This window comes from Hyalella azteca, unplaced genomic scaffold, assembly GCF_000764305.2.
Source record: "Hyalella azteca isolate HAZT.00-mixed unplaced genomic scaffold, Hazt_2.0.2 contig8570, whole genome shotgun sequence".
In the NCBI taxonomy this organism is placed as follows: domain Eukaryota; kingdom Metazoa; phylum Arthropoda; class Malacostraca; order Amphipoda; family Hyalellidae; genus Hyalella; species Hyalella azteca.
This window is the reverse complement of record NW_025938659.1, coordinates 86,740-104,658: the sequence shown is the minus strand read 5'-3', so window position 1 is coordinate 104,658 and position 17,919 is coordinate 86,740. Positions and strand designations below refer to the sequence as shown.

The 17,919-nt window shown below is 38.9% G+C and overlaps 1 protein-coding gene across 3 annotated transcripts; it reads left to right on the top strand.

The window, feature by feature from the left end:
- Window positions 1-4,397: 4,397 nt before the first annotated feature.
- LOC108676614 (BUB3-interacting and GLEBS motif-containing protein ZNF207) lies at window positions 4,398-16,820 on the top strand. Of its 3 annotated transcripts, XM_018164725.2 has the most exons (9): window positions 4,398-4,547; window positions 8,855-8,981; window positions 9,760-10,090; window positions 10,420-10,649; window positions 10,918-11,115; window positions 11,381-11,548; window positions 12,109-12,478; window positions 12,793-12,877; window positions 13,516-15,876. In XM_018164725.2, the coding sequence occupies exons 1-9, from the start codon at window positions 4,507-4,509 to the stop codon at window positions 13,544-13,546; spliced, it is 1,581 nt and encodes a 526-aa protein (XP_018020214.1). In that variant the 5' UTR covers window positions 4,398-4,506; the 3' UTR covers window positions 13,547-15,876. The 3 variants fall into 3 exon arrangements, with proteins under 3 accessions (XP_018020214.1, XP_018020215.1, XP_047737635.1); XM_018164726.2 differs by lacking the exons at window positions 12,793-12,877; window positions 13,516-15,876 and adding an exon at window positions 16,403-16,820; XM_047881679.1 differs by having other exon boundaries at window positions 12,793-15,876.
- The last annotated feature ends 1,099 nt before the right edge of the window (window positions 16,821-17,919 follow it).

Sequence of the window (17,919 nt, the reverse complement as noted above, 5' to 3'; positions counted from 1 at the left end):
ATAACCAACACTTATTCGATTCGATTAATAATAACCAACATTTTATTCTATTTCAGTTTTACTTGACAAAAACATTCATGGTGTAAACGCCATAAAAATATTTTTGAACGGTGACATACCTTACAGCGCGATGACCTGTCGGCGTAATAACCTTCGTAGCGACCGTCACAAGAGAAGAGAGGCCCCTGCGTGTGGCCGTTAGTACCTGCAGTTACAAGATGAGCGTCAAGTACATAGGCGACATTATTGGTACAGAGGCAGAAACATTAGCACAAAGGGTAAAACCTTGGGAAAAAGGCAACATCAGTAGTAAAAATGCTACAATATTGTTCCAAATAAGAATTTTTAGCACATAAGCAACAAAACAAATAGAAAAGGCACCATGATTCTATTAATAAATCCTCATATCTGATCAACTAATCTGTCTGATAGAACGCTCGAAGAAAAACTATGATGTGGAAGAGCTTTCACTACAGAAAGATAGATCGTGATACAGAACCAACATCGATTCATCACATACATTAATCAATGATGTAATCAGGACCTACAGAAATCGTATACTTCTAAGAAATTTGTTATCTTATCAACTAACAATACGGCAATGCAAGGCGAAAGCAATTGGTATCTCCCTGAAGGCTCGGTCATCGTTCGAACTGGCTTCTAGGTTATGAGCTAGAATAAATCAACAGTGCACTGCTTTAATTAAGTTAAACAATCCCTACGTTGACCGATATGAAAAAAAAAATAAAATAGTAAAGAAAGTAAAATAAAGCAAATAAAATGGTAATGAAAATTTTTTATTCCGCATATATTGTCTTTCGCGACTTCGATCTTTTCTTTTGACGGAGATTCGGGATGCCCAGCTACGACTCTCTCGTTGTTCTCACGAAATTCGGAAAATAACGAACCCTCCATCGAGAGGCTACCGATACAATTAATTTACTTCGGGATCATCCGACAAGACGTTTTTATATGAATTTGTACGTATATGTATAGTTGGCGCCGATTAGAGAAATTTTAGTGCAGCAAACCTTCATGAACGCGTTCATGCGAAAACGTTTGCCGATTCGATAAACATAAAGATAAAATAGAACTTTGTGTCATAGATAGAAGATTATTTTAATTGAAAAGATAAAAGCGGAGTGAAAAATTCAATTATTTGCCATTCATACAGATCGTCCACTTTCACACAAATTTACCAAATTTCTCGCATTATTAATTAAGCAGTGTTGCCTCAAATCGAGCTCAACAAGTTCAAAAAAAATCAATTTCAGGCTAAGATTAGTATTAGTACATTCGTTTGCCTCAACCTATAAAGAAAAGAACATATACTATTGCAAGCGGCATGTAAATGAAAAACAATTAATATATACAGCATCATTTTAACTTGTCTGGCTACACCTAGGATGACGACCTCATTGAAACCAACATTCAAAGTTCCTGTAAAACTGCATTTGTTATTTATTTAATAGTTTGCACAAGAAATCCAAGGTCACAATTCTGTTCAAATGCCAGTCTCCCAATGAGTTGTTAATTACCTGCAATAATTCGGATGAGGGCAACGATGGCCACGACACCAGGCACCAGATATTTCTCATACGGGGCCAACATCGCGCATACAATTAAACTTTCGATGCAATTATTTAGCTTCAAACATCTAACAAATGACGATTAAAAGTCGCTAATTGCATTGAGCTTACAGGGAACTGCAACTAAGTTGATAAATTTGCCAGTAATTTCCCTTGATCTATATCCCGTTACGAATGAATCTTAACTGAGGTAATCAAATTAAATGCTCACATCACATTTAATGTAAGATAATAAGTTTTGTCGATTGCCTATGATTAAATTTCTCAAATCCAGTGCAATTTTATTAAAGCATCACTTTTTTATTTTATATCAGTTGACGAAATTATAATTTTTGTTAATTTTTCTGTTATTTGCATTTTAAGAACGAACTAATGTTTGTGAACTACTACAAGAGGAATAAGATCGTTCCTACACATGTCATACACATGTCCAGTCACTAGGTCCTTAGTGCATCAACTGCCAAAATCTTAGCTCGCGCCTATCTGTTATTTGCATTTTAAGAACGAACTAATGTTTGTGAACTACTACAAGAGGAATAAGATCTGTCATACACATGTCCAGTCACTAGGTCCTTAGTGCATCAACTGCCAAAATCTTAGCTCGCGCCTATCTGTTATTTGCATTTTAAGAACGAACTAATGTTTGTGAACTACTACAAGAGGAATAAGATCGTTCCTACACATGTCATACACATGTCCAGTCACTAGGTCCTTAGTGCATCAACTGCCAAAATCTCAGCTCGCGCCGAAGTGAAAACTGACTTCACTCAACGTGGCGCGTGACATCTGCTGTGCGCTGGTGAAACTGTCTTCTTCATTACCATATTAAACTTCATTAGTCTTGCTGTCTCATACATGATTTGTAAGAAATATTTAGTACTTATACACTTTTGAGACAGCATATCCAAGATTTACTGCTCACAAATATTCACTTCGCTAAGTACTTTAAAAACATACCGGTTGTAATCCAAGCAGTCAATAATTAATTGAAATAATTGTTCAAATGTGATTACCCCGAATGAATTTCAGGATTTTAACACACGACATTCTTAAATGGGTAGTTCCCTGTGTAATAATTGATACCCGAATACAATCGCTCGGTGTAAATACAATAGTTCACACAGGCCACGCCTGAACCCACAACGCCTTCTATCCTTTGATTTAATTTTCGATAAAAATCTACATAGTCCATAAAAATTTACTCATTTCTAATTTAGATAATTCAAATACTACGAGTTCCCAAAAATTGTATAATAGTTTCAACATTAGATAGAATGCTGTAGTAACATTTTTGTTTGGAAATGCTGCGAAAATCTTAAGCAAAACTGATTGGGAAAGTAAAACTTACTACTTCACTCACAAGAAATCTATGTAATCCAAATTATATCAAAAATGCTTTAATTACTAAACAAAATGGACTTTTATTTACTAAAATTACTACAGATGTTTGACCTTGATTACTATGATGTCTGTGGCCAAACAATACCTAATTTTAAAACTTGGACCTGCTTTATTTGAACAAAAAGAATCTTTATAGCAAGTTAAAACATGGTAACGAACCTGCTTGGATTAACTCCAACCAAAATTTTACGCATGTTTCGGTCGTGCGATTTTTTTCGATTGTGTCTTCATCCACAGGTTGTACGTCTGTACGCGTTGAAATTTGAAGTTGTCAAAAAATTTTAAATGTAAACAAAAATTGAAATTTGAAATTTTGAAATTTGAATGACAAATTTCAAAACTTTGAAGTTGTTAGAATTTCAATTTGTCAAATGAACTCCTATAAAAAACGGAGAGTATACGCTGTAAAAGTTTTATGATTTCAATTTCAGTTACACGTTGCGTGCGTATACGGACTAAAATTCAAAGTGGCTTAGAAATTTCCCCAAAAAATTGCTGAACGCCTTAGCACATTGTGACGGTGTTCAGGGTCCTGTGATTTCTCGATTTGGATTTCATCCATATTTGGTGCGGCTTTGCGGTACCTACGATGTAATGATTATTTCGCATATATATGAACGCAGTAAAATAAGTTTTCTTCAGAGTTAATGATAATTATATCTGGTGCTTGGGCCAGGATTTTGGTTCCATACCTCTTGATGAGAACCGTGCGTCAATGAACTAGCCGCATAACTTGTCAATGAATAGAAAACGAATAAAACCCCCGACCCGACGACAAATTAAAGGCTTTTCTGAGTCTTTTTCATGAAGTTCCATCGAAAATCTTACATTATTTAGAGAGATATTCACTACAGTTTTGAAGCCCAGACCGAAAACCGGCTGCGGAGCTATACAACGTTTATATGATGACGTATTTTTCGAATTGTTTTGTGAGTGTTGTCATTTCTAATACAATCCATATGCCTTAGACTAGTCTTTAATTTAAATTTTTGGTCAACTTTAACGAATTTTGAATTTCATTTTCAATTAGGCTCATTAGCTGATGTCAGTTTAGGAGATACAGCACTGTATCTCATTGAAATAGCACGATTACATTATATATATATATATATAATTTTAAAACTGTAAAGTATTGTTAGCACTCTAAGGGAACAAGTTATACAGGGCTCTGTATGTTCGGCGGAATGCTCAAAACGAATCATTTGACAATTTCACCATGTCATGAAATCAGATATTTTGTTGGTTAAGTTTTAAATCCAGAGCAAATGGTTTCCCAGATTTAACTGACTAGACAGATTTTGATCTATTTACCGAGAATAAATTATGACGTTGTTGTTCATTTTGAGCTGACAATCACAACTGCAAATCTTATATAACCGCACCTCTGAGCCTCTAGTATCAACATTTGAGTTCAGGCCCTTTACCCCGACTTGCAAGCCGCCATCTTGTATTGAGTGATCACGGTGTACTGCGTGTTTCATAGTTTCTTCCTTAGCTGAATTTAAAGTCTACTACAATGGGCAGAAAGAAGAAGAAGCAGACAAAACCTTGGTGTTGGTGAGTTGTTGATTTGCTTAAGTGTTTATTTATGCTAGGAGGAGTCGTTAACAGTTCGTAACTTCATTCTTGCATCCTAATTCGTAATCGTGCGACTTGCTTTGCCGTCTTTCATAATTCATAGTCATTTATACAATTTTAATGTGCGAACAAAGCCATTGTTATAAAGTTGGTGTGAATTGAACCCAATCATAATTTTATGCGAAACTAGCGGAAGCACTAAATTGATCAGTATTCAGTACTCAGTAGCTAGTTGACCTACTCAGCCTGGACTAGTCTGGAAAAGTCCTATTTTTGTCTGAAATATCGCGGCTCTAATATCATATAATTTCAGTAGGTATGAAATCTCGCGGCTCGAATGTCATAAATTTTTGTTTGATTAAAAAATCGCGGTTTGCACTTCGCAAACATGTCATTTCATAAAATTTTCAACTTCCGCATCCGCATTGCTTTACCGTTTCCGCCAAAAATATCTTGCAGAAAAAACATAAACATCGTAATGTAAACAAATAAACAAAACGTTTGTTGAAGATCGCGCATAGTTGCGGTCATGTCAAAGCAGTCAGACTGTATATTAACACGTGCTGAACTTACAGTAGAGACAAATTTTATTGTTGCCGTTTGACTGTTTAAGGGTAAAATTAGAGATTTGGGGTAACACGTGCATAAACTTTGTAAATAAATTTGCATTCGCACCTCGTAAATGGCTTTTCATGGCCAAGATATGGAATTCATGGCTCGGTGAAATAGAATCACGGCTCGTAGAAATGGAATCACGGCTGGCAAATCCATAAAACCACGGCTCGAAAAATTCAGTCGCGGCTTGCCAAGTAGATATATTCCATACTAGCTCAGCCATGACTAGGTAGCTAGTTCATTATGCATACCTAATTAAACTTGTTTACATTGAATTCAAAGTGTAACACAATAAACACATTAATTCTTGACAAAGTTTCATGGCATGAAAATTTGCAGCATACCTAGTTGAATCTGAATTTTTATACCTAACTCTGGTGCGGGACTGCGGGGTGCCTCAGTTTTGACTTTTGCCCTTGCATCTTGGTCTTCATTCACCTTTTTGTATCTTCTGTTACTTTGGTCCTAAATTGTACTTATTCTCCAAGTTAATTGAATACCTAGATAAAACTTGTATAAACATAGATTAACCAAAATTGTACCTAGTTTAAAATGGTTGTATCTAGCTCTAGCCTCAAGCCTGCAGAGGAAGTGGAGAGTGGAGACCATCAATGCCATGGTCAGGAAGATGTGACAGGTGCGCGGGAATTTATTTGTCATTTTAACAACCTGCGCAGTGCGCCGTACTATGCTGGTAAAAAAATGCGCCGTGCGCTGTACTTTAGAAAGCTAAAATAGTTCTACTATTTTAGTCGACAATATACGCAAGTATATTGACTACGCAAGTCGAACTGACAATAATAAAATGTAAGACATGTCCGGGTTACTTCTGACTCTTCCGCTTGTCCGCCTTGTCAGATACGGAATGTACGGTAATCGTAAACTGCGGCTGTTATACATACGAAATGTAAACAGACAGTGTTCAGTGTTGCCATATGACTTTGGAGAACATTTCTTCTAAAATAAAGTTCTAGATTTCTCATTCACCAAATTTCAGTATCAAGAAAAATCATATATTATCGAAAGATAATTAAAGGCATACTGTACTGAGTAATAGGAGTATTATGTCTGTTCCTCCACATTCCACAAACTGCTCGTGCGCGGCAGCGCGACGTAGAATTGATGGCCGGGATTGCGCGAACACGTGCGCGAAGATAATCAATTTTCATTACATTGCGCCAACTGTGCACAGCAGTAGCTTAAAAAAAGTGAAAATGCGCGGGAAAATTCATCGAAAACATACATCATCCTGAGTATGGCATCAATGAAACCATTGTTTGAAAACCCTGTTGCAGAAAGCACCCTCAATTATACTATGATTAAGCTCCAAACCACCAATGGGATTTGGATAGGCTAATTGATCAGTTAGGTCTGCCAGGGTGCAGAAGGTGAAAGCAGCATTGCCAATATGTGGGTTTTCAAGGCCAAAGTGTTGCCAACCATTTTAAAGATGCGTCGCCGGCGCCAGGTAATTTTTAATGAAGAGCCATTTACGCTGAGTAATGAAAAACTAATTTACCAGCCACAAACTTATTTAAAATGTTGCATGCATGTGTTACCACAAATAACTAGGGTAAACGCGGTATATTTCGACACAATTCATAGTGGAAGTCTATGAAGAGAGGTACTTATGTTGGTCCACCGCCGTGCGGCGGTCCGCGGTCTTAACCCTTCGCAAGGCCCCATGCCCTTGGCCCTTGGGCCCCTGTTGCAAGTTGCAATGGTCTAAACTCAACTGTCATAAAAAAAACTAGGTGGAAAATGAAAAAAAGGAACGATAGAGTCGATAGATATGGTCTTTACGAATCGAATGATACGTGTCTCGATGTTGTAGGATGATATTTGTGGGGGGAGACAGATTTTCTATAGTACCCGTTATTTGTCCGTTTTCTATGAATATCACGTTTTCTATCAATTTTTTCGAAAAATTCACAGGAGCAAAATGTTTTTCTTTTTACATTTTACGTATGTATGTGAAGTTTCATGTCAATCGGATAATAACTGTAGAAGTTTTCAAAATGCCAGGTCGGTCCCCTTAAAAGTCTCAAACCATAATATTCTTCCTATACAAACAGTTATTCACTATTTGGTAGAGCAAGGTCAACTGTAAAATTTGACACATTTTTCGATCTCACTGGGTAGCGTGCATTGTTTCTCTTTGGATCTCAATATTTTCCCGCTAGATGGCCAAGACCTAGTGTTTTGGCAGTAGTTTGACGCGGCAGACGCGCAAATGTATGACGTCACCATTTCAACCATCAACAAATGCATGGAACTAAAACAAAGCTTAATATAAAGGAAAAACTAGAGAGGTGACGGAATTACCCACGATGTCGGAATATACTGCGTTTACCCTACTGCATTCTGATCCATCCAACATGCTGGCAACCTTAATTTTTTCTAAATAGTTGGCTGAAGACTGACAAATATATTAAATGCAAGAATTTCAATCTAAATGTGTTTTGTTTGGCAAGATCTTCCGAAGGCATAAATTTTGCTACTGAAGCATCGCCAAAGACCTTGCAATATTCATCCACTCTCTGCACAGTGCAATGTCTGAATCAATTAACAATTCTAATTAGGTACTTATTAAGGATTAACTTGTCTTGTTATGTAATGTTATAAAAGATTGAAATTCCTGGAAATAGTCGAAACTCCCATTTCAACTGGGGTCTGGGACCTCTTGTCTTGGTATTGTGACCATTGTCCAAGATCAAAAATTCCCCCAGAGTCCTGAAATTGTCCCAGTTTTTATTGCTAACTGAGACAAACCATGATCTCTCATCTCATCTTGCTTGCAAAAAAGTATCAAATGCAGAAGTCCAATATAGACTTCTAGATTGGTATCTGATGCCAATTTTAATTAGTATTTGTATGGTTTTGCATGCTTATTGTATGGTTTTATTTAGTATAGTTATTGGTTTAAACCACACTATTGTATGGTTTTATTGAGGAGTTAAGTACAGAGTAAAGACTCAAGTCAATTTGTCATGTTTCATCTAATGTTTCATTGATCTAATTTAGCTGCATCTTCTTCTACCTGTATGAATCCTTGCTTCACTTTTTCATTCTCTAATAATTAGCTAGCCAACCTAGCCTGAAGTTTATGAGTGTGACATGAACAATCAGTCATTTCACTGACAGAAATAGATAACCCTGGCGCTAATATTTACCAATTAGTTTGGGCGGAGACATGAAATCATGAATTGTTCCTAAACAGTACCAACTGAAAAGGAGCAGCCACAGTTAAAATGCAGAGTAAAAATTTATTTAATCCTATCCCTGTTTTAGTAGCTCTGACTAAATACCTTAAAATTTACTATGCTATTGCTTTGGCAGCTAATTTGAAAACTTATCCTTAAAAAATGCTGTAATATGATGAGTGCAATAAAAAAGAAAATAGTTAAAGCCAATGAGAACTGTTCTCAAATAAAAATTTTTTATATAAAAATACAATTTTACATTGATTTCTTAAATAACCATGCAATTTAAGATAGCATTGATGGCTCCACCATGCTTGCCATTGTACCAATCACAACCATCTGGTAATTTATCCTTACATTTGTGTTAAGTTTGTGTGCATTTTTTAATCCCTTCTACAAAAGTGTAAATGCTCCAAAATCCTTATTGTAGTTGTGATTTTATAATAACTGATCAATGTTATTTTCTAGGTACTGCAACAGGGAATTTGATGATGAGAAGATTCTGATCCAGCATCAAAAGGCCAAACATTTTAAGTGTCCATCATGCCACAAGAAACTCTATACTGGCCCTGGCTTGTCCATTCACTGCATGCAGGTTAGTTGATCACTTAAAAGTGAAACGGTTGCTTTTGATGTAGCTTTTGAGTAATAGCACAAAGTTAATGAAATTTGTCTGTTTTTGCTGTTGAAATATCAGGAATAATTTCCAGTTTCCAGCAACACTTGCCTGCCTAACTTATAAATAAAAATGCCCTTAATTTCAACTTTAGTGAGAAATTACACAGGCTTGTCTGTTAAGGTAATCCTATGATGAGCTCTGTACTTGGCCTTTGATTATAATTATTTTAATTGACATGGGTAACACTCTCAATAGGTTTCTTGAATAAAGTTGCATGACATTCTGAGCTGAAGTGATGGCAGTCCAACAATGGATAGTTGTGATCAGTATATTAAGTGGTGCTAAATTGAAGCAACCCAATTATTTCGGTTTTCCATTTGTTAAAGACCTTTATCAGTAATCAATCATGCCTTGAAATGCATTTTTTGTGTATAAAACAATTAATTTTAAGGTCCTGCAAAATAATCAGTGTGAGTTAGATTGAAGGAATCTGAAAGTATATTATGAAATGAAGGCTTGAAATCATTAGTCTCAAGCTTGTGAACAGTTTGCTGTCAAGGCAATAAAGATCAATGGTTTTAACTGACAAAAAAAAATCATCTGTTCAGGCGATTGTTATGGCAGGTACAATTGGTGGTTTAAGGCTGTTCTAGAAAAAAATACATATATGCATATGAAATTTTATTGAAGACAAATTTGTAAATTTGTAATCTTAGCCCATCAAGCACATTACCTATCTGATTTTTTTCTTCAGGTACACAAAGAAACAATAGACAAAGTTCCCAATTCTTTACCAAATCGAAACAACATAGAAATAGAGATTTATGGGATGGAAGGAATACCTGAGGATGACATCAAGGAGCACGAAAAGCAAAGGCAAGGTAAAGCATCTGGTGGGCGTGACGACGACGATGATGATGATGACGATGGTTCATCCCCAATGACATCACAAGGAGCCACAACTGTAACAGCTCATCACAGCTTAGCACCACAGCCTGGCCGGCCTCCACACATGCCCCCTGTGCCCACCATGCAACCCATGATGCCCCAGGGACAGCAAGGCCCTCCTCCTCCATGGGCGATGGGTGAGCTCTCTGATATTGTCTGAAGTATATCTCTCTTTGACCTTCTTTATGATGTACTGATCGTCTTATCAACATAAGTATGGTGAGGCTTTAAAGTAATTTACAGTGCAGGTACCTATATACTGCTGTGCTATTCTTTGATGGCATGGTCATGGTTTTCAATCGAGTCATTTATCGATGTAAAAATATTTAATTTTTGCTGTTGAATGAAACTGTTTCCTCATGAAGAAAGGTGATGGATTCTTATCTCCATGAATGGTTTGTTTCTAAATGCCATAATTTATTTCATTGAAGCTTGTGAATCTTACTAATTTTATTTGATGTTACAGGACAACCTATGATGCCAATGATGGGACCAATGGGTCCTATGGGACCTATGGGGCCCATGGGACCATATATGGGGGGACCCATGCGGCATATGGGTGGTCACATGGCAAGGCCACCTATGGGCCCTGCTGGACATCTTGGTCCCCATGGAGGGCCGCCACCCCCCGTTGCTACAGCACCCCCTCCCCCCCAGCCTGGCCCTACCAAGCCCCTCTTCCCGTCTGCTGCTCAGGCAAGTCCACCGCTAGTGCAATCAGGCTTTCTATTAATTACCATCTTGATTATATAAAATAATATCTACAAAAATAATCCTGGAGTCCCGACCTGAATGTATTTGAACTGTTAAGCTGTTCTGAATAATATTATTAATATTTATAATTTTTTAGTATTTAACTCTTTACTAGCTAACACTATTCGATGGAACTCAACACCTCCCAACATTACTATGCTCAATCATTATTCCGTATTGATACATCTTCCTAACACAACTAACCTGACAGGCTGGTGGACCGCCCCCTAAAACTGGCAGTGCCTTCAACCCTCAGTTCAGCTCAGCTGGCAGCTCAGGCCAGCAGCAGAGCAGCAGCGGCGGGTCCTCCAGGAATGGCAGCGACAAGGATGGCTCTGAGAAGAAGACGCTCATCACTGCCATCTCGTCGACTTCCCGCATCGTGCATCCTGACGAGGACGTTTCGCTGGTGGGTGCCAAGTCTCATCATAGGACATCATAACTGATGACACTGACATGCACTGATGCTTTAATATGATGGGTATGCGTGTAACGTGTTCAGTAGTATGTCTTGCAGCCGTGCATCCTTGGAATAAAATTGTGATACTATGAGAGAGGAAGAGTTAGAATGGTCTGGTATGTTTTGATACCAATACTATTCATTGTAGTGCACCTTGATATCATCAGAAACTACCTTTTGTACTCTGCTTGTGATAAAATGACTTGTATTGCAGGAAGAACTACGAGCTCGGTTACCCAAGTACCAGTTCACTAAACCCCGTCCAGCTCAGCAACAACAGCAGCAGCAGCAACAACAACGTGACTCCTCTCCACAGCAGCAGTCATCACGAGGCTCCTCTCCCTCGCACAAACGACCTCATCCCAGCGAGTCTCCTTCACCTGTCAGTATACCTATACCATCAAGAATTACCTACTGCAATATATCAAGGAAACCAGTGAATCAAGGTTTTGATTTTTAGCCCTGTATCATTTTAAATCCTTCACTACTCAATTGTCTTATTAATCCATACAACTTGTGAACTATCGGTGAACGCATCTGCATGAGCAGTTGCGTAATTTAGCTTATTTTTTTATATCTTGGTTGCTATCTGAATGTACATCATACACTATGTCTGATATCCATTACTGACGTGGAAACCAATCCATCCTCGCTTTCTGGGAGAATTCAAAAGACTAGATGTGTGTAAATAATTTTCCCCTCGTTAGATTTAATTGGTTGAAAATTATCTTGTGTTGTGAAAAATACCTCGAATATTTAAAAACAATAATTTTCAAGTACAAAGTTTTGAACTATTTTTTACCCAAATTAAATACATAATATGTGAATATTGCTAGTATCAAAGGTGAAGTAATGGAAAAGAAGTCTTCTCCCTACATAGTAATTGAATGCTATGTAATGAATTTTCCGAGAAAATTTATTACAAGTTTTGGTCTTTTTCAGGACGACCGCCGCAAGCAGCCTCGCGAGCAGCCACCCTCCTCTCAGGCCGCTCCGACCTCGACGGCTGCCGCCATGCCTGGCATGCAGGCCGGCATGATGATGACGAGCCATCCACAGATGGTTAGGCCTCCTGGTATGATGGTGGAGGCCCCAATGACCCACATGGGACCAATCGTGTCAACGATGGGTCCCATGGTATCCCCGATGGGTCCCATGGTGTCTACTATGGTGCCTATGATGCCCCACTCCTTGGGTATTCCCGTGACCCAATGCATGATGAGACCGGCCGTGGGGGCCATGATGCCAGCGATGCAGGGCATGCAGCCGATGGGAGGTCCCCTGCAGTTAGGTGCTATGAACGTCGCTAACGGTGAGTACTTCTCAGCTAACCTTTGTTCTAACGCCAGTCTTTGAGCCCGTGTTTATGGCCTACGGCCCTAACCTCGCCAGTCATAGGTAAAATTAATACGGGAAGTTCAGTGTTGATTCCCTGTAATTCATTTGTCTTATGGTGGTGCACGTCCTTCTTGCTTCCTTTTGTTTACCGATCTTGTTCACCTGCTTGCCTGGCTTGCACTTTATACCGGCCTTGTCATCTGAATAGTTGTGTTATTTTCTCGTGAGATGTTTCCGATACGAGTAATGCCTGCCCTGTTTTCTTATTCTAAGCTATTTCTGGTGCAGGTCCACAGATGGGTCATCCTGGCATCCCAGGGCATATGATGGGCCCTCCAATGATGGGTGCTCCTCAGATGATCCCCCGCTTCAGGTGACTGTAGAGCTACCCTGCGACGCTCTTTTTCTCTTACTGAACACTCGACCAGTGAAGGCGCGGTTCGAAAATAAGACACTGGGCTTAGGTCGCCGCTTCGGTGTTGTTCGCGCTGCAGCCGCTCATGTTAGGCATTGATGCGGCACGCTTATCTCGCTGTTACATCGAGAAAAGCTGGGGAAATGTTATTACAACCCACTGATCGTATTCTTCTACTGATAGGAGAGTGTGCATTTTCTTCTATTGATTTTTACAGATTACTGACTGGTACAGTGAGAATAATATGAAACGTTCAAAAATTCTCGAAAATTGCTGCAAACTATGTGTAGTAAAAGTAACAAACAGCCAAAAGGTCTAATTTTTGTGATCAAATCGTCTGTGTTATCGGAGCAGGAAATGAAATGCCAGAAACAGATTATTTTGAAATAATGAAATAGTGCAAGATTGAAGCAGCATTTGAATTGGTCGACTCGCTTGCGTTAGTTTATTTTCCAATATGTTTTGTTCTATGCAACGGGAGCTAAATCTAATTCTGTATTGCATTTTGTAACAATTATATTTTGACGAGGTTTCATGTAATAGTTTGTGTGCTTATTGTATTTAAAGTATGATTTAATTGTATGATATTTACGTAGTACCTTCTCGACGTGGTCGACCCTGGGCTGAGGGAGCGATCGCCAACCAACCTGCCTGTACTTTGTAAGTCTCGACTTAGCATTACCAATGGGCGCTCTTTGGCAAGAACCGGCGTCGTCCCGACACATTGCTTCTTCAATATCGTTATTAATTAGTTACATATCAACTTGGATTCTCTGCCTTGACGTATTCATTACTCAAATTTTCTTCAAGATATTCTATCTCCTGAAAACCATGAATTGGCAAGCGTCTCTCTTAATTCTTACTTAATACCTTGACGAAATACGAGAAGTAATTCCTCTGCTTCTGAATCTTTTGTTAATCTTCAGATGTAAAAAATAACTAAAACTTCTAATGCTTGCTTCTCTCTTCACTTTCTGGCCTTTTCTTGTTCATTATTTGAAGAGACTGCCTATTTAGCAGTACGCGGTGTTGGGTTGAGGCTCTTACCCTGACTTTTGTACAGTCCCTTAATGGTATCGTTGATGAAATTTGTTCGAAATTGACGCCGGTGGGCTTGAGATAGTAAAGCCTGCTGTCTTGAGGTAAGCCATTACAGTGATTCCATTGCAACTACGTATTGAAAGTGTTGACGATGTATCGGCAAAGGTTAGTCCATTCACTGATGATTCAAAAAGAATAAAGGATTGCAGTTTATTTGTGGGTTAGTGTTTTGCGTGTTTTAGTATGGCATCAATAGGCATAAGTTGCTGTAGGAACTTTTTCATGCAGTGACGCACAGATCTTTTCTCCCTAAGTTATTTCAAAATTTTCAACCACGAGCATTTCAATATTTTGACCATAATCCAATTTTGTTGCATCTCACGGCCTTACTGTCTAAGCTCTTCTGAAAGCATAGCTACCGTAATTAATGAAACCTTCATGAATAGTTGTAGATTCCTGATATCTAGGTTTGATTTCGTTGCATTTAATTTATTGTAATAGCCTCTTGCTCCCGTCTCGGTTGCACCGTCATCCAGTCTGCCACGGCGACTGTCCCTAAACTAATGCGGAATGTCGCACTGTCACACTGTACTGAGCTGACGTTCAAAGTGTCTAGTCCCTGGGATAAGGCTTGAAGTAAGGTTCAAAATGACGTTTGGCGTCTTGCATGACGTGTGGCACGCTGCCGTGAACGTATTTAAGCTTTTGTCGTACTCTTACCGTGTTATTCTTAGAACTTAGTTGAGGTAAGTTGAATAATCTGTAGGAAGGTTTTTATGGTAGTTATACATCTACTTCTTCGCGGTAAAATGTTCAGTTATTATAGAAGTATTTCGAATTTACCTATATTGCGAATTAAAGTAGCGTTGCTTTGAACCTTCTAGACGGAGGGAACTCGCTCGTCTGTTTGCGAATAGAGCGACTCATGTCGCGTGTTTTGGGCATGATGATGTAACGCGTCTCAGACGTTATTGAACCTATTTACTCACATTACAAATTTCGCTTTAGCAATGAGCACCAAAGTTTGCTTAAATATTCTGTCATGATTCATATTTCGAGTGTTGGTCGTGATTGCGGAAACGTTCCAGTGAATGTCCTAGCGTTTGATTTCTTTAAAGTTCGCGAATCCTCGAATTTTTTATGCATTTTTATAGTGCGAAATTACTGAAGTACACCTGAACATTTTACTATTTAGGGAGTTCATACATTGGTTTTGCTAAATTTGCCTAGAAATGACATCATCAGCCAGCGGATTTTAATTTTTCTGGTTGTTTATCTTGCAGCGCTGTTGAATAAGTTATGTTTGATATTTTCGGCAGCGAAGTGACGCCTCATGTCGCGTAGCAGTCAGGTAGGCGTGATACATTCACAGCTCTGGGGAGAGCGAGCAGCTGTTGGGTCCGTTCGGTTCCCCCAACCAGCGATGGTTTGGTGATGTGATCACAGCTGTGCTCTCTTATCCCGTGCTGTTGGACTCTAGGGTCCCCAAGCCCGCACTGCTCGGGCTTGGTGAATTATTATTCTCACTAGAACATCTGTTGCTGCTGCCGCGTCTCTAGTAACTACCACTCTTTATTTTTCTACTACCACAATTACTGATACTCTTGTTAAACGCAAGAATGTGGCATGGCCGGTTGGTGATGTTCATGCTTGTGGCGTTGGGTACATCTTAGCTCATATTGCAAATACTAGCATTAGCCTCATCTCACTGGTGAAAAACTTGGGTGAATAATCTGATCCTTCCACTTGTGGAGCCGACGCAAGGTGGGATTTCTTTATATTATTACAGTAAATTATTGCGTGAATGACGTTTTTATTTCAAGGTAACGTTCGTAGCATTGAATTTCCTTGTTATTCGGTGTTCTGCACCGTGCTTCTCACTTTGATGTAACCCTCAATAAATCGGTTGAATTCGAGTGCTTCTATTTTATTTCCCATTGCAGATAATCCATAATTGCATTGTCCCACCTAATTTCGTCTTGACGTGTTATGTGTTTAGTTTTTTAGCTGTGATGATACAAATCTTATTTATTCTGTCGTTTACGCTGTCACGCGATGATGAATGACTCTTTGCACCTGCAGTGATTTAGTGTACCCGTTAATATTAGTTGGCTCCACTCGTAACTGCATACTTACTACCACGTGTATATAAAATTCATGGTCTAGTCCAGGCGCGCAAGTTCAATAAACTTTGAGTTTTTGCAGACGAAAAACTGAAATTCAGTGGACCAGCATTTTATGGGATTTTTTTCATATTCTGATGATAGATAGTAGACTGATGACAATTTCGTCAATAAATTCAGGTTTCGAGTAATCAACATTCATTCGAATGATTATATAAGATACTTGATACCCCCGTTACTAACCCTTGTACATGCTGACTTCTCTATTTCTTCACAAACGACTTTACCAAAGTCCTCAAAATTTCTTTCTTTCTGCCAGGCTCCCTCATCAATGATACCTGAGGAGGTAAGCTCGAATCTTTCCATTACTTTACACAAGCCGTGCATCTTAAATTCCAAGTTCTGTGCCAGAGAACATTCACTTCAAAAGTCTTCCTCGTGCTGCACGCCTTTGCATCGTTTGTTAGCCATGTTTCTGACTTTTTGTAATAGCATTGCACTGAGTAATACAGAGTGTGGCGAGATGTAATAACCGTTATGATCTTACTGAAGCTCCGCAATAACGCTGACCTCGCGAGTTCTTTTGAGAAGACATCTCTATCCCTCCGAGACCTAAAACTTCAAAGGGCTTTTCAACGAAGTACATAAAACCTTGCTTAACTGTCCCGCTTCTATTTCTTGCTCCTGAAGCTTATACACATATGAAGAAAAACTTAAATAGTAAATTGTTACGGCAATTTATGTTTTGAATTTCCTTATTACGTGCAATAAAAAAATGTATCGTAGTGAATTGCCGGAAATCGTGAACATCGATCTTGTTGATCCTGCTGTTGAAGCAGTACTTGTGCTGCCAGAGAGATAGAAAAAAAAGTTCGTCATGTTTAAAAAAATATAGGTGCAATGTTATGGGACGAGAAGGGAAATGGCTTGCAAGAAAGCGAGACTCAGGTACTGTGGAGTTTGAATATAATTTGACAGATAACTATAGCTAGTGCGCCAACCGCTACCCTCTAAGTGCATCGCGACTAAACCTGCCATTTCACCTCATTTGAAACTAACGCCTCGTTTGCCAAATCTATCGCTGCTTAACCTGGACCTGCTGGAGGTCTATCGTAGACCAATAGAGTAAGGTAACTTACTCTATTGGGCTACGTCAACTGCCTACTAAACAGCTTAAACAAGTAACCTACTATCGTAGGTAACTTGCTGGATAATGCACGTCTGAGTTTCAAATCATTCAAAATGTATTTAGCTGGTGACAGGTGCCAGAAATGTTCTTTGCTGCTAGTGCTGGTGACAGGTGCCAGAAATGTCCTTTGCTGCTAGTTTGAGGCAAGCGTCGCCAACTAAGACCTGCTGGATACACTGGGCCCATTCTTCATCTGGCACGCAGTTAAGTTTTATTTATCGAAAATCAAATTTGTCATGACCAGAGACCGCTATTGGGGTCTGTGCTCACCCAACTCACATACCGTAGTCACTAAGTATGATACCTTGTGATTACGTAACAGCTAGCGGGTTTAATGATATTATGAATGATGAAAACGTTACGCTATAGTCACAACTCGAGTAGCGTTTCCAGGAACCCGACAAGTTCACTGTGCGGCTGCTAGGTGGCGTTGTGTATAGATACTGGATGCTGGGATTTGCATTCAGGGCTGATGAGTGATGAAAATTAGTGATCCACGACTGCGCTCCCACGGTGGTGAACTGGCGGTAATCGCCACCAATTCACTGAGCACAAAACCTTGTTTTAATTCGAAATCAAAACCAAATTGCATGAAACTTTCATTTTCACGTTAAGGAAATTAAAAGCTGCCTAAAAATTCGTGCAAT

Bases quoted from the DNA above. Each gene is read 5' to 3' on its own strand.
- LOC108676614 (XM_018164725.2), top strand. From the start codon at position 4,507: ATGGGCAGAAAGAAGAAGAAGCAGACAAAACCTTGGTGTTG. The intron at 8,982-9,759 runs GTTAGTTGATCA...TTTTTTCTTCAG, and splicing joins TGTCCATTCACTGCATGCAG to GTACACAAAGAAACAATAGA. The intron at 10,650-10,917 runs GCAAGTCCACCG...CTAACCTGACAG, and splicing joins TCTTCCCGTCTGCTGCTCAG to GCTGGTGGACCGCCCCCTAA.